Below are 26,085 nucleotides of genomic sequence, written 5' to 3' on the forward strand. Positions count from 1 at the left end.
AAGATCACTGTGGCTGCTCTTATGTTACGAATCTGTTCTGGCAAGATTAGAGTCAGGGAGATGATCTTGGAGGTCACTACAATATCCTAGGAAAGAGCAAGGGATAAAGTCTGAACTTTAGGAGGTGTGGCAATGAAGAATTCAAGGGAGATTCCATAGGTGGGTAGATGTGGCTAGCAAGTAAAGGCTTTAAGGAGTTTGTAGGAAGGATAGTTCTGCTCTGGAAGGGTTTCTGGAAGAGGTGGCATATGGATTGGGTTTTAAAAGAATGGGTAGAAAGGTTTAGAGTATGTAGGAGGCTGGAATGCACGTAGGAAAGAGTGAGAGAGGGAGGAGGCTAGTCTGAGAAGTATGAATTTGATGGGAAAGGAATTTAAGAACCAAAGAATGATAGGTGCCCCCAAGTTTGGTAATTGTTGAATGAGAAAGAGGTCATTAAACTATTCCTTCTACTCTTATATATATTTGAAAAGTTTCACTGAAAAAGCTTCCCAACTCAGCTGGCCTGCAAGATATACTTTCTGGTGATGGTAGGAGGGGTGGGGGTGATGAGCAGATAGCAGCCATAGCAGTTGTTACAACCAACACCTACTTCCACTTTCTTGCTCAAAGTGTGCTGTCTATATCAGGCCTTACAGTTTGCCTAAGTAGATCCAATGTCTGCATGATTCCCAGCTGATTTATGAGGTCTGTTTTAAAAGTGAGGTAGTTGCATTTTGATTTATTGGCCTTGAATTCTTGACAAGGCTATGGAGTTTAAGAAGATTGTGGATGACGCCAGTCAGAGTGGCCAAAATGAACAAATCAGGAGACTATAGATGCTGGAGAGGATGTGGAGAAACGGGAACCCTCTTGCACTGTTGGTGGGAATGCAAATTGGTGCAGCCGCTCTGGAAAGCAGTGTGGAGGTTCCTCAAAAATTAAAAATAGACCTACCCTATGACCTAGCAATAGCACTGCTAGGAATTTACCCAAGGGATACAGGAGTACTGATGCATAGGGGCACTTGTACCCCAATGTTTATAGCAGCACTCTCAACAATAGCCAAATTATGGAAAGAGCCTAAATGTCCATCAACTAATGAATGGATAAAGAAATTGTGGTTTATATACACAATGGAGTACTACGTGGCAATGAGAAAGAATGAAATATGGCCTTTCGTAGCAACGTGGATGGAACTGGAGAGTGTTATGCTAAGTGAAATAAGTCAGGCAGAGAAAGACAGATACCATATGTTTTCACTCTTATGTGGATCCTGAGAAACTTAACAGAAGACCATGGGGGAGGGGAAGGAAAAAAAAAAAAAGGTTAGAGTGGGAGAGAGCCAAAGCATAAGAGACTGTTAAAAACTGAGAACAAACTGAGGGTTGATGGGGGGTGGGAGGGAGGGGAGGGTGGGTGATGGGTATTGAGGAGGGCACCTTTTGGGATGAGCACTGGGTGTTGTATGGAAACCAATTTGACAATAAACTTCATATATTGGAAAAAAAAAAAAAAAGAAGATTCTGAATGAGAGGAGAATGGAGAGCTACAAATATGGAGAGCCTGTGTGAACCTTGGTATTTCACTTGTCCTAATCACCCAGCAGACCAGAGCATCTGTCCCTACAAGATAGAAGAGGCAGCCCTCCTGGTATGTTGTATTCATATCAGGTTCAGGAGCTAGCTAATATCTCTTTTCTCTGCACTTAAGTAGCACTTTGTTTAAATGTCAGTGGTTGTCCTTATCATACTATGTTATGTTTAATAGTCTGTTGTGTCCTGCCCCCCCCCCCCCCCCCGACTGAATACCTCAAGGGCAAAGGTTGGGCTTATCCGTCTCTAATTTTTGCGAAAGAATGAAGTCTTTAGCTGCATGGTTAATCCATCTTTAACTTGGAAGGATCAACTGAGACCTCTGAAATACTAAGTTTGTCCTGGTGGATAGGGTTCCAGAGGTTAGGGCCCTTTACAGTTAGCAGGTACTTGAAGCCAGGACAAGAAGCCATCTCCTGGTGATGGATATTCCTGATGCATGCCTGTGGTAATCATTTGTTAAAGTTTCATTGATGTAATTTGGTAGCATCCTGTTAAATTACAGCTCACCACACTGAAGGCATTTTGTTTTTAGTTGTATGGTAACTAAAGGAAACTGTGGCAGTTTGGAAAGTCAAAATATTAGAGCTGACTCTGAAGCTTTGGAGTTAGATTTGGTAGAATTATTACAGCATTTTAGCTTTAAAGGACCTCAAAAATCACCTAAGCCAACCCCCTCATTGTATATATGGGGAAATTGAGTCACTGAGGAAGTTTCCTATTCATTGACATATAGCACCTGTGGTGACATATCCACCTGTGGTGGATTAGTAGGACCTACAAATGTTTTTCTCTTCACTGAGAAAGGTAGTTGTTGCCCTAAAGCCATTTCTTGGGGTGAAAAGTGGGAATGAGATAAAACCCAAGGAAATAAGACCTACCACATGGGCTAAGTATAACGGCTGTCTCACCCAGCATGTTCTCTTGTTGTTGGAAACCTTTTGGGGGAAGCGAATATCTACAATGTAGTCAACAAAACAGTCTCCTTTTTCACTTTCTTCTCTTTTCCTGCTTTATTTTCCTTCATAACACTACCAGAATGTATTTTATATGTATGTATATATATACATATATATATACATATATATATATTTACATATATGTACATTATGTATATATATGTGTGTGTGTATATGCTTATATGTGTTTATTATCTGTCTCCCACCCCCCCCATCAACCCTTAGTTTGTCCTCAGTTTTTAACAGTCTCTTATGCTTTGGCTGTCTCCCACCTAACCTCTTTTTTTTTTTCCCTCCCCTCCCCCATGGGTTTCTGTTAAGTTTCTCAGGATCCACATAAGAGTGAAACCATATGGTATCTGTCTTTCTCTGTATGGCTTATTTCACTTAGCATAACACTCTTCAGTTCCATCCACGTTGCTACAAAAGGCCATATTTCATTCTTTCTCATTGCCACGTAGATTTATCTGTCTTCTTATTAGAAGGTAAGTTTTATAAAGGAATAGACTTTGTTTTATGCTTGTCTTTTGATTGAATGAATGAATAAACATTTATTGGCTACTTTCAAGATGCCAGCTATGTACTTCCCATGACTTTGGTGTTTGCAGGTCAATGACATGTCTTTCTTTTTTGGGGTATGATCATTCATGAATGTATCCGAACCTTTTTTGAACACAGAATACACATTATTGTCAAGTGATTTTTCAGTGACTTTATAGTGCTCATACAAGTGGAGTGAGGTTACCTTTTGTTGTGGATTTAGGCAGTGTGTAAGATTTAGTGTGAACTTCAAACTCAGGCTGATTGATCAGATAGGCTCAATAGAGGAGAAAATCTTACAAGCAGTAGAGCAAAGACTTGGCAGCTGGGGAGAAAACACTTGGTCCATAGCTATGGGGTTACAGCAGGACCCACAACTGACTTACCCATTAGGGACAATGCCCAGGGACCCACAAAAATGTCTTAATTTCCTTTAATAATAAGAAAAAAATGAATACAGTCCAGCTTGGATTATACATCTTTATAGTAATGCAGTCATAAAATATGTTTTTCTTGTGCAGGGGCCATGCTACTCTTCTCTGTATTCCAGTTTCAGTATATGTGCTGCTGAAGTGAGCATTTTTAAATTTTTTTTTTTTGATGGAGGAAGGAGCCCACAAAGGCAGAAGTACTTGGGGCCCATGACAATCATAATGTGACCGTAGGAGGACTTTGTGACTAGTCATTGATTTGGTCATTTGGGGCCCTAAGCTCTGTCTCTGATTTCTCCCATAAGCTCTGTGACCCTTTCCCCATCACTCTTGGCAACTGTGATATTCAGTGAGTCATTACTCTCCTTTATATCTTATCTGTGCCTTCTGTAGAGTGGAAACAATTGTGCTCCCTGGGCTAAGTAAATTCATACTTTTAAAACAGCCTAATTATTTTATTTTTTAATCTGTCTTCTCAACGGCAAGAAAAAAGTCTGGTTCATCTGTACATCCCCATGCCTAGCCCTGGACCTGCACATTTAGAACAGGAGTACCTCAAATGAGAATTGAATAAATGAATAAATGTCTCAGATCTCACAGATAGCTTTGAGGCCTTATTTGTTTGCTTATTTTTTTACTTATTTATTTATGGTATTATATACAGTTCTTCAGGTATCTTTTGGACTTTTCTGAGGTTCTGTCAGCAAAGTTTATAGAGCTGTGGGGACACTTGAGAAAATGATGTGGAAAACAAGGGTGTTGCACCATCTTACAGAATTAAGAGCCAGTGTGAAGAATTAGGTGCACATTGGGAATGAATTGTCCTTTCAACAAATGGTGCTGAGACAGTTAGCTAGCCACATGTAAAAGAATGAAGTTGACTCCTATCTCATACCATATAAAAAAATTAACTCAAAGTGGACCAGTGACCTAAATATAAATAAAACTATAAAAATTTTAGAAGAAAACATAGTCATAAATCATGACCAAATCATGAAATCTTCTTAGATATGATACCAAAAGCATAAGCAGTTAAAGAAAAAGTAAATAAGTTGGACTTACCAAAGTGAGAAACTTTTGTGTTGCAAAGGATGCTATCAAGAAAGTAAAAAGACACACCACAGAATGGGAGACAATATTTGGAAGTCATATATCAGATAAGAGACTTATCTGACTTATAAGTCATACATCAGATAAGTATCCAGAAAATATATAAAGAACTTTTACGGCCCAACAATAAAAATATAAATAATTCAGGGGCGCCTGGATAGCTTGGTTGAGCATCCAATTCTTGGTTTCAGCTCAGGTCATGGTATCACGGTTCGTGAGTTCAGGCTTCGCATCGGGCTCTATGCTGACAGTGTGGACTCTGCTTGGAATTCTCTCTCTCTGCTCCTCCCATACTCTCTCTCTCAAAATAAATAAACTTAAATATATATGTGTATATGAACACGCACACGTGCGTGCACACACACACATACACACACACACACACACATAATTCTGGGGTGCCTGGGTGGCTCAGTTGGTTACATGTCTGACTCTTGATTTTAGCTCAGGTCATGATCTCAAGGTTCATGGGTTCGAGCCCTCAGTCGGGTTCTGTGCTGATGTCATGGAGCCTGCTTGGGGTTCTCTCTCCCTCTCTCTCTGCCCCTCTCCTGCTCACATGTGCGCACTCTCTCTCAAATAAGCTTAAAAAAATGCACCAACTGAAAGATTGTCATAGTGGATGAAAAAAAAGATCTGCTATATATTGCCTACAAGAAGCCCCTTTTTAAGTAAAAGGATACATATAAAATTAAATGAATAAAGAGAGATATAGCATACTAATACTAATCAAAAGAAGGTAAGACTAGCTATATTAATTTCAGACAGAGCAGACCTCAGAGCAAGGAAAGTTATTGGGGATCAAGAGGGGCATTATGTAGTAATAAAAGTCCATCCTCCAAGAAGACGTAACAGTCCTCAATGTGTATATACGTAACAGCAGCATGTCAAAACATGTGAAGTGAAAGCTGATAGAACTGCAACCGGAAGTAGACAAATCCAGATTATAGTTATAGGGCTTAGCATTCCTCTGTCAGAAATGGACAGATTCAGCCATCAGAAAGTCTGTAAGTACATAGCTAAATTCAGTTAACACTATCAATCAACTGGATATAATGGACATCTGTAGACTGCTTCATCTAACAACAGCAGAATAGATTGACCTTCTCAAGTTTTCATGAAACATTCACCATGGTAGACCACAAAGTTTCTATAAAACACAACAAATTTAAAAGAATAGGAACACATTGTCAGAGCACAGTGGAATTCAGCTAGAATTCAAGAAGAGAAAGAAAATCCACAAATACTTGGGGTGCCTGGCTGGCTCAGTTAACCATCTGACTTCAGCTCAGGTCATGATCTCACAGTTTATGAGTTCGAGCCCTGCATCAGTCTCTGTGCTAACAGCTTGGAGCCTGGAACCTGCTTCAGATTCTGCATTTCCCTCCCTCTCTCTCCCCCTCCCTCTCTTGTGCTTTCTCTCTCTCAAAAAATAAACAAACATTAAAAAAAAATCCACAAATACTTGAAGATTACAGAACACACTTCTTTTTTTTAAATTTTTTTTTTTAATGTTTATTTATTTTTGAGACAGAGAGAGACAGAGCATGAACGGGGGAGGGTCAGAGAGAGGGAGACACAGAATCCGAAACAGGCTCCAGGCTCCGAACTGTCAGCACAGAGCCCAACGCGGGGCTCAAACCCAAGGACCGCGAGATCATGACCTGAGCTGAAGTCAACCGCTCAACCGACTGAGCCACCCAGGCGCCCCTACACAACACACTTCTAAATAACACATGGATCGAAGAAGAAATCTCAGGAAAAATTTAAGTATATTTGAACTAAATGAAAACGGAAACTCAACTTACCAAAATTTGTGGGATGCAGTAAAAGCATGTTTAGAGGAAAGAAAGATCTAGAATCAATCACCTATGGATTCATCTTTGGAACCTAGAAAAAAGTGCTAATTAAAACCAAAGTAAGCAGGAGAAAAGAAATAATGAAAAACAAGGTAGAAGTCAATGGATTGAAAATAGGAAATCAGTAGAGAAGGTCAACAAAATCAAAATCTGGTTCTTTGAAAAAATTGATACAACTGGTAGGTCTGTAACCAGGCTAACTATGAAAAAAAGAGGACACAAGTTACTAGTATTATAAATGAATGAGGGGACAATTCAAGAAAGTACAGACCAATGTCTCTTACAAACATCAATTTAAAAACCATCAATAGGGGCGCCTGGGTGGCTCAGTCGGTTGAGTGGCCGACTTCGGCTCAGGTCACGATCTTGCTGTCCATGAGTTCGAGCCCCGCGTCAGGCTCTGTGTTGACAGCTCAGAGCCTGGAGCCTGTTTCAGATTCTGTGTCTCCCTCTCTCTGACCCTCCCCCGTTCATGCTCTGTCTCTCTCTGTCTCAAAAATAAATAAACGTTAAAAAAAAAATTTAAAAAAAAAACCATCAATAAAATATTAACAAATCTGACAGTGTATAAAAAGAATCATATACCATGACTGAGTGGGATTTATCCCACGTGTGCAAGTTAATTCAGCGTTTGAGAATCATTTAATGTAACCCATCACATTGATAGGCTAAAGAAGAAAAATTACATAAATATATGAATAGATACAGAAAAAGCTCTTGACAAAATCCCATACCCATTTAAGATAATTCTCAGTGGCACAAGAACAGACAGATCAATGGAAGAGAATAGAGAACCCAGAAATGGACCCACAAACGTATGGCCAGCTAATCTTTGACAAAGCAGGAAAGAATATCCAGTGGAATAAAGACAGTCTCTTCAGCAAGTGGTGCTGGGAAAACTGGACAGCGACATTCAGAAGAATGAACCTGGACCACTTTCTTACACCATACACAAAAATAAACTCAAAATGGATGAAAGACCTCAATGTAAGACAGGAAGCCATCAAAATCCTCAAGGAGAAAGCAGGATCTTGCCTGCAGCAACTTCTTAACACGTCTCTAAAGGCAAGGGAAACAAAAGCAAAAATGAACTACTGGGACCTCATCAAAATAAAAAGCTTCTGCACAGCAAAGGAAACAATCAGCAGAACTAAAAGGCAACCGACAGAATGGGAGAAGATATTTGCAAATGACATATGAGATAAAGGGTTAGTATCCAAAATCTATAAAGAACTTATCAAACTCAACACCCAAAAAACAATCCAGTGAAGAAATGGGTGAAAGACATGAATAGACACTTCTTCAAGGAAGACATCCAGATGGCCAACCGACACATGAAAAAATGCTCAACATCACTCATCATCAGGGAAATACAAATCAAAACCACAATGAGATACCACCTCACACCTGTCAGAATGACTAACATTAACAGCTCAGGCAGCAACAGATGTTGGTGAGGATGTGGAGAAAGAGGATCTCTTTTGCACTGCTGGTGGGAATGCAAACTGGTGCAGCCACTCTGGAAAACAGGATGGAGGTTCCTCAAAAAACTAAAAATAGAACTACCCTGTGACCCAGCAATTGCACTACTAGACATTTATCCAAGGGATACAGGTGTGCTGTTTTGAAGGGACACATGCACCCCCATGTTTATAGCAGCACTATCAACAAGAGCCAAAGTATGGAAAGAGCCCAAATGTCCATCGATGGCTGAATGGATAAAGAAGATGTGGTATATATATATACAATGGAGTATTACTCGGCAATCCAAAAGAATGAAATCTTGCCATTTGCAACTACGTGGATGGAACTGGAGGGTATTATGCTAAGTGAAATTAGGCAGAGAAAGACAAAAATCAACAGATGAACGTAAGGGGAGGGAAACAAAAGATAATATAAAAACAGGGAGGGGGACAAAACAGAAGAGACTCATAAATATGGAGAACAAACTGAGAGTTACTGGAGTGGTTGTGGGAGTGGGAGATGGTCTAAATGGTTAAGGGGCACTAAGGAATCTACTGAAATCATTGTTGCAGTATATGCTAACTAATTTGGATGTAAATTTTAAAAAATTAAAAAAAATCTGCATCTACAAAAAAAAAGATAAAAATTCTCAGAAAACTAAAAATAGAGAGTAACTTAATCAAATTGATAAAGAATATCTACAAAAAAATTTGCAGCTAACATCATACTTGATGGTGAGAAACTTGAAGCTTTCCCAGTAAGGTTAAGAGCAACGTAAATGGTGTCTCCTCTCACCATGCTTTTCAACATCATACTGTATGGAAGGCCTAGCTAATACAGTAAGACAAGGGAGTAAAATGTATACAGATTTGGAGGGAAGAAATAAAACCACCTTTATTCACAGATGACATAACTGTCTATGTAGAAAATCCAAAAATGTCAACAAAAAATCTGGAACTATTATAGCAAGGTTTCAGGATGATATAAATCCAGCAAGGTTAATATAAAAAGAGCCAATTGCTTTCATATATATATATATATATATATATCACCAATGAACAAGTGGAATTTGAAATTAAAAACACAATACCGGCGCGTCTGAGTGGCTCAGTTGGTTGGGAGGTCAACTTCAGCTCAGGTCATGATCTCACAGGTTCGTGAGTTCGAGGCCCATGTCGGGCTCTGTGCTGATGGCTCAGAGCCTGCAGCCTTCTTCAGATTCGGTGTCTCCCTCTCTCTCTGCTCCTCCCCCTCTCATGCTCTGTCTCTCTCTGTCTCTCAGAAATAAATAAACGTTAAAATTAAAAACAAACAATACCATTTACTTTAGCTCCATGAAAATGACATCCTAGCATAAATACTAGTATAAATCTAGCAAAATGTTTATAGGATCTATATGAGAAAAACTATGAAGCTCTGATCAAAATATTAAAGAAGAACTATTTAAATGGAGTGATATTCCGCGTTTAGGTATAGGAAGATTCAATGTTGTCAAGATGTCAGTTCTTCCCAGCTTGATTTATAGATTTAGTGCAATGCCTGTCGGAATCCCAGCAAGTTACCTTGTGGATATTGACAAACTGATTCTAAACTTTATATGGAGAGGCAAAAGACCCAGAATAGCCAATACAGTATTAAAGGAGAAGAACAAAATTAAACACACTATTATGTCCACACAGTTGTTTATAGCAGCTTTATTCGTAGTTGCCAAATGTTGGAAGTAACCAAGATATCCTTCAGTAGGTGAGTGGATAAATAAACTGTGGTACATCCAGACAATGGAATATTATTCATTAAGAAGAAATGAGCAATCAAACCATGAAAAAACAGAGGAGTCTTAAATGCATATTACTAAGTGAAAGAAGCCAATGTAAAAAGGCTACATATGATTTTAACTATATGTCACTCTAGAAAAGGCAAAACCATAGAGACAGTAAAAAGATACGTATTTGCTAGGGATTAGGGGAGGATGGAATGATAAATAAGCAGAACACAGAATTTTTAGGACAGTGAAACTACTCTGTACGATACTTGAATGTTGTGTACACGTCCTTATAGGTTATATGTTTGTTAAGGTAAACTGAACTTTGGGTGAAATGATGTGTCAGTGTAGATTCATCAGTTGGGACAAATGTACTACTCTGGTGGGAGATGTTGATAATGGGGGAGGCTATGTGTGTTTGGGTGGAGGGGATATATGGCAAACGCTGTATTTTTTGTTCAGTTTTGCTGTAAGCCTAAAAATCCTCCAAAAAAGTCTATTTTTAAAAAATGGACAAAAGTCTGAATAAACTTTTCTCCAAAGTTAAGATATATAAATGGCCAATAAACATATGAAAAGATGCTCAGCGTCATTATCCATTAGGGAAATGCAAAATTGAAATCACATAGCGAAACCATTTCTCACCCACTTGGATGCGTTTATGAAAAAGAGAATAACAAGTATTGTTGAGGATGTGGAGAAATTGGAACGTTCACGCAGTGCTGGTGGGAATGTAAAATGGTGCAGCTGCTGTGGAAAACAGTTTGGCAGTTCTTCAAAAGGTTAAGCATAGAGTTACCATATGACCTAACAGTTTCACTCCTAGGTATATATCCTCAAGAGAAATGAAAACATGTCTTCACAAAAGCTTGTAAATGAATGTTCGTAACAGCATTATTTTTAATAGCCAGAAAGTATAAACAACCCAAATGTCCATTAACTGTTGAGTGGATAGATATAATGTAGTATATCCATACAGTGCAGTGTTATTTGGCAATAAAAAGGAATTAACTGCAATACATGCTACAACCTGATGAACATTGAAAACATGCTAAGTGAAAGAAACCAATCTCAAAAGACCACATACTGTATGATCCCATTTTTATGAAATGTCTAGAATAGGCAATCTATAGATAGAGACAGAAAGTAAATGAGTGTCTTCTTGGGCTGGGGGAGGATGGAGAGTGACTGCTAACTGGTATGTGGTTTCTTCTTATGATGGTAAAATGTTTCAAACTTACACAGTGGTGATGGTGGCACAACTCTGTGAATATACAGAAAAGGACTGTGGATGAATTTATGGTATGTGAATTAGATCTCAGAAAAGCTGTTATTAAAATAATCAGGTACATAGAAGTATATGTCTTTGGACACATTGTGGAATGTGAGTGCTGGGATGCAATAGCAGCAGTAGCAATGCTTTAATGGGCGTATGAATTATCTGGCTATCTTATTAAGTGTAGATTCTGATTCAGGAGGTCTGGGATGGAGTCTTGAGATTCTGTTTCTTAATAAGGTCTCACGGTGCTGATGCTGCTGGACTATGCCCCATGCTTAGCAAGGCAGTAGAGGATATTTGTTTCTTCATTGAATGGGGTCAGTCTAAAGAGCCTTCCTGGAGCCAGGAGGATTTGGCCAGCATTTTGTACCAAGGCAGAATTGGTTTGGTGGAACAGAGGGCATTAATGGACAAAGTAACCAGCCTGTGTAAAGACTCAGAGACCAGAGGGGATCTGATACTTGAGGGGGTGGGACAGGAGGCCTATTTGTGGGGTTACATGGGTGGGTCCCTGAGTCTTTTACACCTGAGCATTTTCTATTTTTATGAAATTTTCTCTTGCCCTCTGCCTGACATTTTGGTTTATTCTTTCAAATCTGGACTTAGGTAGATTGGCATAACTATAGGTGCCTTGTGAGCTTCTAGGAGAGGGGTGAGTGGTTGGCAAGAAAACATTCTGTATGTGGGTCTTGGGAGTTGGATGTCAGCCCATCAATCAGTAACCATGCCTAGAGAGCCTCCCTAGTTAGCTAACCTGAGCTCTGGACAGGGCACAATCAAGACTGTCTTACTTCTTGGACCCAGATGAATAAACTCATTAATGAGGGAGCAAATAAAGCTGTATTTCCAGATGGTACAGGTTAATTATAGTTGTAGTTTAGAGCTTTCCTTGTCTTTCCACTTGCACTTGAAGACCAGTTTGTATCTAATGTAAATAATCGCTTGGTTCAGGAGGCAAATATTAAAGCCAAATCATATCTTTACTCTTAGGATTCACAGTACTCCATGAAGTGCTAAATGGTCCTGTAAGTCCAAGTCCAATCTCAGCCTTAGTGTTTGCCTTTCTGAGCTGTTTTCTCTGAGGCTCTGAAAGCATTACTGTTCTGTGCTTCACCAGCATTTGGTTCCCCAGCCTCTCCTGTTACTTTATAAAGTACTTCCACTCTCCCAGGAGGAAAGGCAATGAAATCGCATGGTGACCTGGAATGTTCTTACGTTCACAGCCCCACAATGAAATCAGAAGTCTTATTCTTTATTTTCCAGATGGAGAGACAGTATAGACTATATGGACAGTAGCATGCTTGACCACTATCTCATGGAGAGGCACCCCTGTGTCTGGCCTAGTTCTTTGGATCTTCCTTAGTTTTTCCTTCAATAGACTTGTCTGGCTTCTTTGAACATGTAGTTATGTTGTCTTGGTTTTGTCTTGTTTTGTTTTGACATAGAGTTTTTTAAACATGATTTTCTGGGTGCTTCCTGGTGTCAAATGAATACTTCTTTCCCAGATGCTTATTAAGTACTTTTCAAGTGTTTGTTTATACTCCCATTTAAGCATCTCCAGGTAAGGTGCTGGTTTGTCAGCATACTTATATTGTAGAGAATTGTGTTCAATTCCTTCAGTACTCACTGAGTGCGTAATATATGCTCAGCTCTGTTCTGTTCTCCTTGAAAGACACAAAGCTGTGTATTCTCCTTGGCGCTGTGGGATCTTCCAGGTTTCTGGGATGGGAGCAAGTTACACAAAAGCAGGCTAGGAATAGAGTGAAGCAAACAAGGCACTTAGGGTGCAAACTTTAAGGAGACACTCACTTTCAAGGTCATGCAAGTGGAGGATTAGTACCTGACAGTGAGTGCCTCCTTAAATTTTGAGCCCTAGGTCCCTTGCTTACCCCGACCTTAATGCTGGTCCTGCCTTAAGAAGCAGATCACTTGGCAATCATGTCTAAGATAACATAAGACTATGAATGAATGGCATGGAACAGTGCTTCTAAAATTTAATGTGCATACAGATCATCTGGAGATCTTATTAAAAGGAGGATTCTGGGGGTGCCTGGGTGGCTCAGTCAGTTAAGCATCCAACTCTTCATTCGGCTCAGGTCATGATCTCATGGTTTGTGGGATCAAGCCCTGTGTCAGGCTCTGCACTGACAGCACAGAGCCTGCTTTGGGTTCTCTCTCTCTCTACTCTCTTTGCCCCTCCCCATGCTCATGCACTCATGCTTATAATAAACTTTTTTTTTTTTTTTTTAATTCTGATTCAGTGGGTCTGGAGTGATGCCTGAGATTCTGCATTTCTAACAAGCACCCAAATAAAGTTGACACTAGCCTTTGTACTACACTTTGAGTGAGAAGGAGAAAAATCCATGCTTGAGAAAACCAGAGGGCCACATTCACTAAGCTAGAGGATCAGGGAAGGCTTCTCCAGAGAAGGTGAAATTGCAGCTGGTTCCTCAAAGGACAAGTTGGACTTGGATGGGAAAAAAGAGAGGGAGACATGGCAATCAAAAGGAAGGATATGCAAAGGCTAGAGACAGGAATGAGACCCATGTGTTTTGGGACAATGAACAGACTGGTTTGGCAAGATGCAGGTTCAAGTTGGAAAAAAGGAAAAGAGTTTTGATACGTAGTGTGAAACCATATGGATTGTTTCTTTAGAAATATGGTCCTTAATTGTCTGCTCAGGTACTGCCCAAATGGGCATTTCCATTTCTTCTCTTTTTTTTTTTTTTTAATTTTTTTAAATGTTTATTCACTTTTTGAGAGACAGAGACAGAGTGTGAGCAGGGCAGGAGCAGAGAGAGAGGGAAACACAGAATCCGAAGCAGGCTCCAGGCTCTGAGCTGTCAGCACAGAGCCCGATGTGGGACTCGAACTCATGAACCGAGATCATGACCTGAGCCAAAGTCAGACACTTAACCAACTGAGCCACCCAGGCACCCTGGGCATTTCCATTTCTTATATCCACTTGTCCTTCTGGGATACTCCGGGGCCTCTTTTTTTCCGGGGGAGATGAAGGCCTGAGTCAGGACACCTGAATATATTCTGTGAGGCATTGTGTGAATTAGGAAAAGAGAGGAGGTGGTTGACTTCATTATCCTGATTGGCTGGGTGAAGCCTTGAGATGTTGTTGTTGTTTTTGTTTTGTTTTGTTTTAACTTAGCTGGGACATGTAGAAATCAGAAAGCCCTCCCTAAAGAGTGATGGGAGTACACAATACACACATATAAAAGGATGCCTGGTAAATATGTGCTGATTTGACTCAGTAGGAGAGTTCTGCCCATTTTAAATCAAACATTCCATGTAAAGTACTTTTCTGAAATTATCATAGGAACAGTGGGAAATTGGGCCTTGAACATCATAGGTACTAAAAGAATATTTGTTGATTGATACATTTGAGAATTGTCTCTCCTCTTGACATCAAGAAACATTTTCAGTTCAGGTCAGTAAAAGAATGTATGAAAGTAATGTTTTTGACTTATGTACTGACACTTGGGTATGCTTTTGTGTGGCTGCAAGGAAGCAGAAGACTGCTTTCTGAGTCCTGAACTCAAAGAGTTTATTTTTGGGCAGTGGTTTTCAACTGGAGGCAGTTTTCTTTCCACAGGGGACATTTTACAATGTCTGTAGACATAGTTGCTTCTGTGGAGATGCTATTTGCATCTAGAGGGTGAGGCCAGGGATGCTGCTAAAACATCCTACAGTGTACAGAGAACTCCCCACCCCACCAAAAAAATGAACCAGTCTCAAATATCCCTAATGTCAAGGTTGAGAAACCCTGTTCTAAAAGGACAAGACTAACAAATAGAACCAGAACTTTGAAGTTGGAAGGCCATACTACTAGTTAATAGCAGAGCAGACTGAAGCTTAGTTCACCCTAGTCTAATGTTTTGCCTGATGCCATAAAGCCATTTAGACTCAAACAGCATTATATGACAAAATATTTTATTTAGCTTCATCTCCCACTAATTCTGATTCATACTTTTTGCTCTAGCCATACTCATTTATTTGTATGCTATACAAATAAATAAATAAAGTTGTATGCAACTTTATTCCTTCATGTTTATGTTAGTCCCTTTGCCTGGAACATTTATTTCTCTTATTTTTTCATCTGGATGATATTTCACATCTCCTCTGGGAACTCTCTCCAATCTATAACACCCCAGATTGGATCAGAAGCCATTTCTTTATTCTTCTCTAACTAGTCCTCAGCATATAATAAAGAAATTTTCTGTATATATGTGTGACTTCCTGACAAGGCTGTGAACATCTTAGGGGTTAGAGTTACTCTCCTATCCTCATTGCCTTGCATATACATACAATATACTGTCAGTCATAGACATGAGACAAAGTAAGTGGTTAGAGAAGGGAGAGATCAGTGGGAAATAGAGTATTGGGGAAGGTTCCATACAGATTACGACACTTGAAAGCTTCTTGTAATTCCTTGAAGATAATGATGAATGTATGAGCACCTTATGTTGGGCAGGGATAGTTCTCAGACAGTAATGGATTTTTCTTGTGGTGTCTTTCTACAGGTTGATATGTCGGACCTCTCCCCAGAGGAGCAATGGAGGTAAGTGTGACAGTGTGGGCCCCTTAGGCTGGAAACTATAAATTAATCCTACTAATAGAGTTGTATATCTTCCCTTTTGCTAACTTGGCTGTGGGGAGGCAGTGACTCTTGACCAGTAAGACAGGTCATTTGGGATCTTTCCCAGTACTTGGGTTACTCCTGAGTAGCTCCTTCAGTCCTGGGGAGTAAATAGGTAATTGCACCAAACCATTTATTTGGGTTTGAACACTACTAGTTCTGCCATTTCCTAGCTGTGCGGTCTTCGGCAAGTTACTTAGTTTCTTACTACCTTAATTTTACCAGTTTGCACAATGAAGATTACGACAGTACCTGTACCGCATAGAGTAGTTGTGGGGATTAATATATGTGAAAATCTTAGAACAATGCCTGGCATGTGGTAAGCTTCCAGTAAGTGTTGATTATCATCATTAATATCATTATCCATGAACAGGGCAGAGAGCTCTGGGTGAAAAATGAGAGATGTGTCTTCTGATCTCAACTCTGCTACTAACATGTTTTGTAACCAGAGTGAGTCAACAAATATTGTCATGATTACTCATCAGTAAAGAACTTTCAGAGTGCTTACCCCACAAACTTCACAAGGTAGCTGACCAATGAGCTGAAATCAACCATGTAGACTTTATTAATAGTGCAAAACCCCCCTTCATTTAGATTATAAAAATGGAGAATTGCAAAGATACCAACTTATATGACAAACCCAGCAAGATTTTAGGTGACTGTAAGCTTAATATGTACTAGTTTTTTACCTCAGCTATCAAAACATTCCAAAATTTGGAAGATGTTTCTAAAAATATATTATCTGCTTTAGGGTGGTGATAGTTCCACCGTGCTCTGCTTCACTGAGTCCACATTGATTTTGTTGTAAACACTGTATATTAAGAAGATCTTTAGCTAGATAATGTCTAGAAGAAGGCAACCAGGTTTAATGGTTTTCACATTATATTATATGAATAGTGTTGAAAAGAACTGTTAGCTTAAAAGGGCACAGAAAAGTGATAGTAGGAAGAGGATAGTTTTTGTTTTTGTTTTTAAATAAGATCATGACAAATCTTTGAAAGAGCAGCGCTGGGTAAGAAGAGTGAAAATATCCTTTGTTGTTCCAGAGTATAAGATTAGGTCCAACGGATTGAAGCTATAGATAGATATTTTGTCTCGTTATCAGAGACAGCTTTAATAATTGTGGTATAGTGAACTTCTGCCCTTAAAGCATTGGAATTTTATTTCTTCATAACACATGTGAACACCTACAATGTGCCAGACACATAGTTCCCTAACTACTTTAAGAGGCAGATGTTCTCAGCCAGTGGAAGTATTCAAACAAATATTATAAAGATAATGTTTGCATTGGGCGGGAACCTGAACTAGATCTTCTCCAGTATTTTCTAGATATTTCTTTGATTTTTTGTTGTGTACATCCATTCAGTCATATACTGTCTGCGAATAAGAAATTTATGTCTTGTTATCTTTATAACTCCCCACAGTCTTTAGGTTTTTAAAATGCCCTTTGCCCTTTAGTTTAGCTTATCCTCACAACAACCCTATGAGGGAAGCAGCAAAGATATGGACTCTTTTTGACAAATGAAGAAATTGTGATGTAGAGATGTGAATTTTCTTGGCCAAGGCCACATGGATGTCTGAACCTAAGTTTTTCTGACTTACACTCCATATTTTCTTTTTGTCAGATTCTCCCACCTAGGATAAACTCTTAGGTGCTGTGGCTGGCTGCTGACATTTGGCTGCCCACTCCCCTACCATGTTTCTTCCCTAACATTTTATTATGAAAAATCTCAGAAAAATTGAAAGAATTACACAGTAAACACCTTTACACCCACCATCTAGATTGTACAATTAACTCTTTGCTTTATCATTTATCTCTTATGTAATTCATCCCATTGGGTTCTTCTTGCATAGCCTCTCATTGCTCCTGGGAACTCTATGAAGATACCATTTATGTTGTCCTATCCCTCTCTCCCTAATATCCCCATGCATGGAGAATTTGCATAAAAGCTCCTGACTACAGGCTGTATTTATATTTAGTTTTCTAACTCCTTCCTTTTTTCTCTCTGTTGGCTGACTCTGACCCAGAATGGTAGGATTGACTCTTTTGCATTCTTAGAGGAAGCTCTTTGCCTATATTGGCCAAGGGAATCACTTGTTGCCAGTCCTCTGGACCAGAGAATGCCTGTCTTAGATTATATGAGTTTTCGGTTGTACTCTTCCTTGAGCCCTTGAGGAGGCTATTTACCTGTGGACACTGATGGTGTAGTCACTGTTGAATTAGTATAAAGTTGAAGCAGTCCAGATTTTTCAGGCATTAACTAGCTTTCAGAATCCCTGGTCCTGACAGAGAGGGTAGGACAAATAAAGCAAGACTTTAACCCTGGAATTAGTACACATCTGCAGTATTACTTCTTAATTGGTGTCATAATATCACTGAGTAAGATTATGAGACTTTATAGCTATAACCTTTTCTCTGGGTTACTTTCTCCTTCCAGTGACAGGTTGAAATAGGACTGAAATGGGCAGTGACTACAGGCTTCACCTGGGACCTCTTTCCTACAGGAAAGGTGTCAGCTGTTTCTGCTCTTGCAGGTGGGCAGCAGACAACCCACCTTTAACTCCAGTAGCTGAATTTTTGACTGGGGCCCACAGAGCTCTGGTTCTATCCCCCAATGCCTGTTCTCTAAGATGTGTATTTTTCTATTCTCTAATTTGTACAGTACCTTGCAGCTGCAAAGCACAAGAATATGTTCTGAGCTATGGGATGGTGGGATGTCCCTGGAAAGCATTGCTATTTTACCATCACACCATCCCTGACCTGCCTTACCTCATCTGTTTGGCTTTCAGGGTTGAGCACGCACGCATGCATGCCAAGCACCGTGGCCATGAAGCCATGCACGCTGAAATGGTCCTCATCCTCATCGCTACTTTGGTGGTGGCCCAGCTGCTTCTGGTACAGTGGAAACAGAGGCACCCCCGCTCCTACAATGTAAGCTACTTTGCCTCTCACTTCTTTGTATGACATTCATCAACAGACCCTTAGTATTCTGGGGTCCAGCCTAACCCAGGCCACATATAGGTGGGGAATGGACAATAGTAATAAACTTTATATATGAATGGTGAAGAGTGTATGGCAAATGTGTGTTGAAGAGGCAAGTAATCCAGATTGTGAAAATAGGGATAGAACCTAAGGCTACTTCCATGGCCAGAAAAGGTAGGTCTTCCCTTGTAAACATTTTGGGACAGATTCATGAGGAGGTGTTCATCAGAAACTATTCAAATAGAGGGAGAGGTGATCGCTTTATTGGGAAGACCAAGCCTCCGAGTAAATATTACAGGTAGGATTTAGATTTAAAAAAAAAAAAAAAAAAGTAATAATTGAGGAAATGAAGAACAAAACATGTAAAACATATAGAAAATGTATAGCTGAATGGCAGAAGGAAACCCTCCCTTATTGGTAATTACTTTAAATGGTTTAAATTCTTCTATTAAAAGGCAGAGATTGGCAGACTGGTTTAAAAACCCCATGAGAGGGGTGCCTGGGTGGTATAATAAGAGTCAATTATGTGTCCGACGTTTGATTTTGGCTCAGGTCATGATCTCATTGTGAGATTGAGCCCTACATCAGGCTCTGTGCTTACAGTGCAGAGCCTGCTTAGGATTCTCTCTCTCTCCCTCTCCCTCTGCCCCTCCCCTGCTCATATGTGCATGCTATCTCTCTCTCAAAATAAATAAATAAACTTAAAAAAAACAAAAACAAAAACAAACCGGGTGCCTGGGTGGCTCGGTCGGTTAAGCATCCAACTTCGGCTCAGGTCATGATCTCACAGTTTGTGAGTTTGAGCCCCGGGTCAGGCTCTGCACTGACAACTCAGAACCTGGAGTCTGCTTCAGATTCTGTGTCTTCCTCTCTCTCTGCCCCTGCCCCGCTTGTGTTTTCTCTTCCTCTCCCTCCCTACCTCCCTCTCTCTTTCTCTTTCTCAAAAAATAAATAAATAAACATTAAAAAAAAAAAACAACCATGAGAGACTCATAAGACACAGATATTAAACGTAAAGGGATGGAGAAAGATATTCCATGCACATGATAATCAAAAGAGAGCTGGGGTGGCTATTAAATATCAGACCAACAGACTTTAAATCAAAAAAATTTACAAGACATAGAAGACATTATATATCGATAAAAGGTTCAATCCAACAAGAAGATACAATAATTATAAACACATACATACCTAACAAAGGAGCCCCAACATATGTGAAGCAAAAATTGACAGAATTGAAGGGAGAGATGGACAGTTGTACAATAGTTGTTGAAGAGTTCAGTACCTTACTTTTGGTAATGGAAAGAGCAACCAAATAGAATATCAATACTTAATAGTGGACTTGAGCAGCATTAAAAACTAATTAGACCTAAGAGACCCAAAGGGCACACTCTAACCAGCAACAGCAGAATACATACTCTTCTCAAGGGCACATTGACTGTACTACAGGATAGGACAGATGTTACACCACAAAACAAGTCTCAATAAGTTTGAAAAGATTAAAATCATAGATTTAACTACTGTGGATTAGGACATGGCAGGTGTAGTGTACTGGATTTTTTTCTTAGAAGTTTGTAATCTTTTCATGGGCAACCCTTTTTTAACATAAAAACTTGGCAAACACCCATATGATAATACTTTGTAAAGAACATACAATCACATATATAATAGTAACAATAGCTAGTATTTATTGAATTCTTACTATGCCAGCCACATTCTAAGTATTTTAGGTGCATAGATTTAGCTAATCCCCATAATAATTCAGTAAGGTAATTTTTTCTCCATTTACAAATGAGGAACTGAGACAAAGGCTAAGTAACTTGATCTAGTGATAAAACCATTATTTGAACCCAAACAATTTTACTCCAGGGTTTTTAATCTTAATACCTAATGGTTCTTTTGCTCAATTATATGCTTTTTCATACCTCTGGTAATATGGCCAGACATGCCCAGGGGTCTGTAGCTCACATGATATGAACTGCTCTATCTCATTTAATCCTCCTAATAGCCCATAAGGTAAGTACCATGAACAAACTGAGGCCCAGAGAATTGACGCATGAAGGGAATACTAATAGAGCCAGGATTTCAATCCAGGTCTTTTATTTCCTGTTTCATAATTTCTGCTGTACTATAGGTTGCTTGAAGCAAAAAGCAACCAGGGAACTGAGGGGTCACCTAGAGCATAGAAGGAAGAGAGGCTAATCTTTGCCCTTGAACAGACACAGGTTCTGAACCTTACTGGCCTATAGCCAGCTCAAGTGTTACATGTACCACAAATACAGACATCTGTACCTTCAGGTCACAGTGCATTAAGTGACCACATGACACCAAGGCTTTTTGAACTGGAGACCATCCAGCAGGCTAAGCCACCTAGGTGTGGCTCCATGTCTAGACACTGGTCATACTTTGCCCTGATACCTGAGACAAGTCACTTGTTTGTCAGTGTATGATTATAGTGCCTTCTCTATAAAATGGGGATTACCAAGTTGGTTGAAATGAGCCGGGAAAAATAAGACCACTCATAAACTAAGTGTAGAATGAAAACCCCCTTGGTATTTCTATGCTGCTATTTAAAGATAATCTTAATTATATAATGCTGGCTAATCTGCAGAGATTTTTGAAAACCTCTAAAGGAAGTGAGAATACATGTATGTACTATAGTGGTTTTCAGTAAGTACTTTTTTTTAAAAGCTGTGGAATCCTGTCTTCAAATAATATCTTAAGGAACAACCCAGTATAGAAAACAATTAAGAGGCTGCTCTGCTTGATACAGGGTTGGGTAACTCTCTGCTTCTCAGGAACAAACATAGGACTCACCAGTGTTAGAAAACCACTGATGTCATTCATTAGTTAATCCTTAAAGGCAATGTGACTAATTTAACGAAGTCATTTGTATAAGGAACATGCACAGTTATCTCATTACTGCCATACCTTGTAAACTGAACGTCACTGGTGAGCGACCTGCTAACATTATAAAACATCTTGGGGGTGCCTGGGTGGCTCAGTCAGTTAAGCATCTGATTTTGGCTCAGGTCATGATCTCGCGGTTTGTGAGTTCAAGCCCTGCATCAGGCTCTGTGCTGACAGCTCAGAGCCTGGAGCCTGCTTCCGATTCTGTGTCTTCCTCCCTCTCTGCCCCTTCCCTGCTCGCACTCTGTCTCTCTCAAAAATAAAAATAATAAAAACATTGAAAAAATTTAAAAAAATAAAATATCTTGAACTGAGAAACTTAAACCCTTATTTTTCAAAAATTAGAAAAGGAAATCTGCAATGTCCTGCTTTATGCTGCTGTTACACAGTAATCTAGATTGTTTTTTAAAAAACTTTTATTAACTTTTGTACAGTGGATATTCTTACTGCTTTAATTAAAATACTAACTTTGGGGGTTCCTGGGTGGCTCCGTTGGTTAAGGGTCTGATTTTTATTTCAGCTCAGGTCATGATCTCATGGTTTGTGGGTTCGAGCCCCACATTTAGCTGTGTGCTGACAGTGCAGAGCCTGCTTGGGAATCTCTTTCCCTCTCTGCCCCTTCCCAGCTCGCATCCACTCTCTCTCTCTCTCAAAATAAATAAACTTAAAAAAATAGTAAAAAAAAAAAATAAATAAATACTAACTTTGGAAGAAGAAAATTGCCCAAGAACGTTGTACACAGTGACATCTCCTGTCCTTTTTCAAGCTTATCAGAAGTTGGAGCTGTCTGCCATGGAGGCAGTTAATAAAATGGAGCCATCCCAGTCTGACTTGAGTAGTAAGCTCTCTCACTTCTTTATTTTATTTTATTTTATTTATTTTATTTTTTTTGGCTCTCTCACTTCTTAGCTCTATGATTTTCTATCTCTCTGAGCCTGTTTTTCTTATCTCTAAGTTGGAGTGATAGCTACCTCATAGGTTGTGAAAATTATATAAAATTGTACTGTAAAGTGTTTTGTAAACTCTAAAGCTAATGTTGTTAGTGGCTATTGTTGCTTTCACTCCTAAGAGAAGAGCTCAAGACATAAAAATGTTTTCAGATACTATTTCATATAGAAGAGGGATAGAATTGTATTTTTGTTGAGAATAATTTCATATAACAAAATTCACTGTTCTAACCATTTTAAAGTATATAATTCAGTGGTTTTTAGTACATCCACAGTGTTGGGCAGCCATTGCTGCTATTAGTTCTAGAGCATTTGCATTACCCCAAAAGGAAACCCCATATCCATTAAGCAATCACGTCCTATTTCCCCCTCCCACCAGGCCCTGGCAACCACTAATCTGTTTTCTATGTATTTGCCTATTCTGGATATTCATACAAATGGAATTATACAATATGTAGCTTTTTGTCTGGTTCCTTTCATATAGCATAATAGTTTCAAGGTTCAACAATGTTCTAGTATCAGTACTTTATTCCTTTTTATGGCTGAATAATATTCTATTGTATGGGCATGCCACATTTTGTTTATCCGTTCATCGTTTGATAGACATTTGGGTTCTTTCTACCCTTTGGCTATTGTGAATAGTGTTGCTACAAGCATTCATTATAAACTTTTATTTGAACACCTGTATTCAATTCTTGGGTATGCCCCCGCAGTAGAATTGCTGGAGTAGAAGTGCAGGGTATACCCTGGAGTAGAACTATTTAACTTTTTGAGAACTGCCAAACGTTTTTCCATAGCAGCTATACCATTTAACATTCTAACCCACAGTGCATTGGGTTCCAATTCCTCCACATTCTTTTCTTTTTTTTTTTTTTTTTAAAGTGTATTTACTTATTTTGAGTGGGGGAGGAGCAGAGAGGGGTAAAGAATCCCAAGCAGACTCCACAGAGTCCAATACAGGGCTGAATTCCACAAACTGTGAGATCAGGATCTGAGCAGTTATCAAGAGTCAAGTGCTTAACCGACTGAGCCAACCAGTTTCTCCACATTCTCACAACACTTGTTCTTTTTTCTTTTCTTTTCTTTTTTCTTTTTTCGTTTTTATTATAGTCACCCCAGTGGGCATGAAGTAGTATCTCATTGTGGTTTGATTTGTGTTTCCCTAATGACAAATGATGTTGAGGATAATTTGATGTATTTATTGGCCACATGTATATCTGCCATGGAGAAATCTCTTTGCCTATTTTTAACTGGGTTTTTGTTTTTCCTTTTTGTCTTTTTATTATTGAGTTGTAAGAGTTCTTTATATAGTTTGTATACTAGACCGTTATTAGATATGTTATTTATAAAATTTTCTCCCATTCTGTGGGTTGCATTTTTACTGTTTTGATAGTGCCCTTTGATGCATAAACATTTTAAAGTTTGATGTCCAATTTATTTATTTTTCCTTTTTGAATGAATATATTTGACATGTAATATTGGTTACATTTAAGGTGTTCAACATGTTAATTGATACATTTATCTATTGTAATATGATTCCTATTATAACAACATTTAGCATCTCTATCACATCATGTAATTATCCTTGTTTTTAGTGGTTGAAATAATAAGGTTGATCTCTTAGCAGGTTTGATGATTATATTACAATATTGTTATCCATATGCATTATACTTTGCATTAGATCTCTGTGGTTTATTTACTGCTTGTTCCAAGTTTGCACCCTTAAGTCTATTTTTTTGTTTATTTTTAAGAGAGACAGAGAGGGACAGAGTGCAAGCAGGGGAGGGGCAGGGAGAAAGGGGGAGACACAGAATCTGATGCAGGCTCCAGGCTCTGAGCTGTCAGCATAGAGCCCAATATAGGGTTTGAACTCACAAACCATGAGATCATGACTTGAGCCAAAGTCGGATGCTTAACTGACTGGCCACTAGGTGCTCCATTAAACCTATTTTTTTATTTTGTTGCTTGTGCTTTTAGTGTTATATCTAAGAATCCATTGCCAAATCCAAGATTACTAAGTAAGCTTTTATCTTTATGTGCTTTTTGAAGAGTTTTATACTTTTAGCTCTTTGGTCTCTTTTGAGTTTTTGTAAATAGTATGAGGTAAGGGTCTAACTTCATGTTTTTGCATATGGATATCCAGGAAATCATATGATATTTATCATTCTAAAACTGACTTATCTCACTTAGCATTATACTCTCTAGATCCATCGATGTTGTTGCAAATGGCAGGGTCCCATTCTTTTTTTATGGTTGAGTAATATTCCTGTGTGTGTGTGTGTGTGTGTGTGTGTGTGTACACCACATCTTCTTTATTCATCTTTTGATCAACACTAGAGCTGCTTCCACAATGTGGCTATTGTAAATAATGCTGCAATAAACATAGTGGCGCATATACCATTTTTTTTAAAGTTTATTTATTTTGAGAGAGAATGAGAAAATGCACAAGCAGAAGAGGAGCAGAGAGGGAGAGAGAGAATCCCAAGCAGGCCTCATGTTGTCAGTGCGGAGCCTGACACAGGGTTTGATCCCATGAATCGTGAGACCATGACCTGATCCAAAACCCTGAGTCAGACACTTAACTGACTGAGCCAACCAGGCACCCCTGGGTATATCTTTTTAAATTAGTGTTTTGTATTCTTTGGGTAAATACTCAGGGGTGGAATTACTGGATCATATAGTAATTCTATTTTTAACTTTTTGAGAAACTTCCATTGTGTTTTCCACAGTGGCTACACCAGTTTGCCTTCCCACCAACAGTGTGCAAGGGTTCCTTTTTCTCCACATTCTCATCAACACTTATTACTTGTTTTATGGTTGTTTTTGTACTTCCTCTCTGTTCCTTTCTTCTCTTGTTCTTTTCTCTTATGACTTGTTGGCTTTCTTTAGTGATATTCTTGGATTCCTTTCTCTTAATTTTTTGCATATCTATTATTGGTTTTTGATTTGTGGTACCATTAGGTTTATATATAACATCTTATGCATATAGCAGTCTAAGTTAAGTTGATGGTCGCTTAAGTTTCAACCCATTCTTTATTCCTCCTCCCCCCCACATTTTAGGTATATGGTGTCATACTGTATATCCTTTTATTTTGTGAATCCACTGACTGATTTTTATAGATGTATTAATTTTATTACTTTTGTGTTTCCTACTTTTCTTATTTTTTCTTATGGTCTTTCCTTTCTACTCAAAGAATCCTCTTTAACTTTTGTTGTAGGGCTGGTTTAGCGGTGATGAGTTTCTTTAACTTTTGTTTGTGTAGGAAAGTCTTTATCTCTCATTTTATTCTGAATGATAGCTTCGCTAGATATTCTCATTTGCAAGGTGTTTTTTTTTTTTTTTTTTTTTTTTTCCTTTCTTTCTTCCAGTACTATGAATATATCATGCCATTCCTTCCTGGCCTACGAAGTGTGTGCTGAAAAATCAGCTGATAGCCTTAGGTTTCCCTTGTATGTAACTATTTTCTCTTGGTGCTTTTAAATTCTCTCTTTATCACTACTTTTTGCTATCTTAATTGCTATGTGTCTTGGTTGTGGACCTTCTTCTCTTGGTTTTGTTGGGGGATGTCTGTGCCTCCTGTATCTGGATTTCTGTTCCTTCCCCAGGTATGGGAAATTT

General features: G+C 38.9%; 1 protein-coding gene and 1 non-coding gene across 4 annotated transcripts in view; one reads left to right on the plus strand and one right to left on the minus strand.

Annotated features, from left to right (window-relative positions):
- Nucleotides 1-26,085, plus strand: part of RNF121 (ring finger protein 121) — an 82,690-nt gene that overhangs the window by 15,655 nt on the left and 40,950 nt on the right. For all 3 annotated transcript variants that reach the window (XM_049651741.1, XM_049651751.1, XM_049651732.1), the window contains exons 2-3: nt 15,511-15,548; nt 18,417-18,558. In XM_049651741.1, the coding sequence (XP_049507698.1) occupies nt 15,517-15,548; nt 18,417-18,558 (174 nt within the window). In that variant the 5' untranslated portion in view covers nt 15,511-15,516. The remainder of the gene's footprint in view (nt 1-15,510; nt 15,549-18,416; nt 18,559-26,085) is intronic.
- LOC125917411 (U6 spliceosomal RNA) lies at nt 3,549-3,653 on the minus strand. Its single transcript, XR_007456186.1, has one exon. It is a non-coding gene; the product is annotated as a U6 spliceosomal RNA (small nuclear RNA).

This window comes from Panthera uncia, chromosome D1 (assembly GCF_023721935.1).
Source record: "Panthera uncia isolate 11264 chromosome D1, Puncia_PCG_1.0, whole genome shotgun sequence".
Classification (NCBI taxonomy): domain Eukaryota; kingdom Metazoa; phylum Chordata; class Mammalia; order Carnivora; family Felidae; genus Panthera; species Panthera uncia.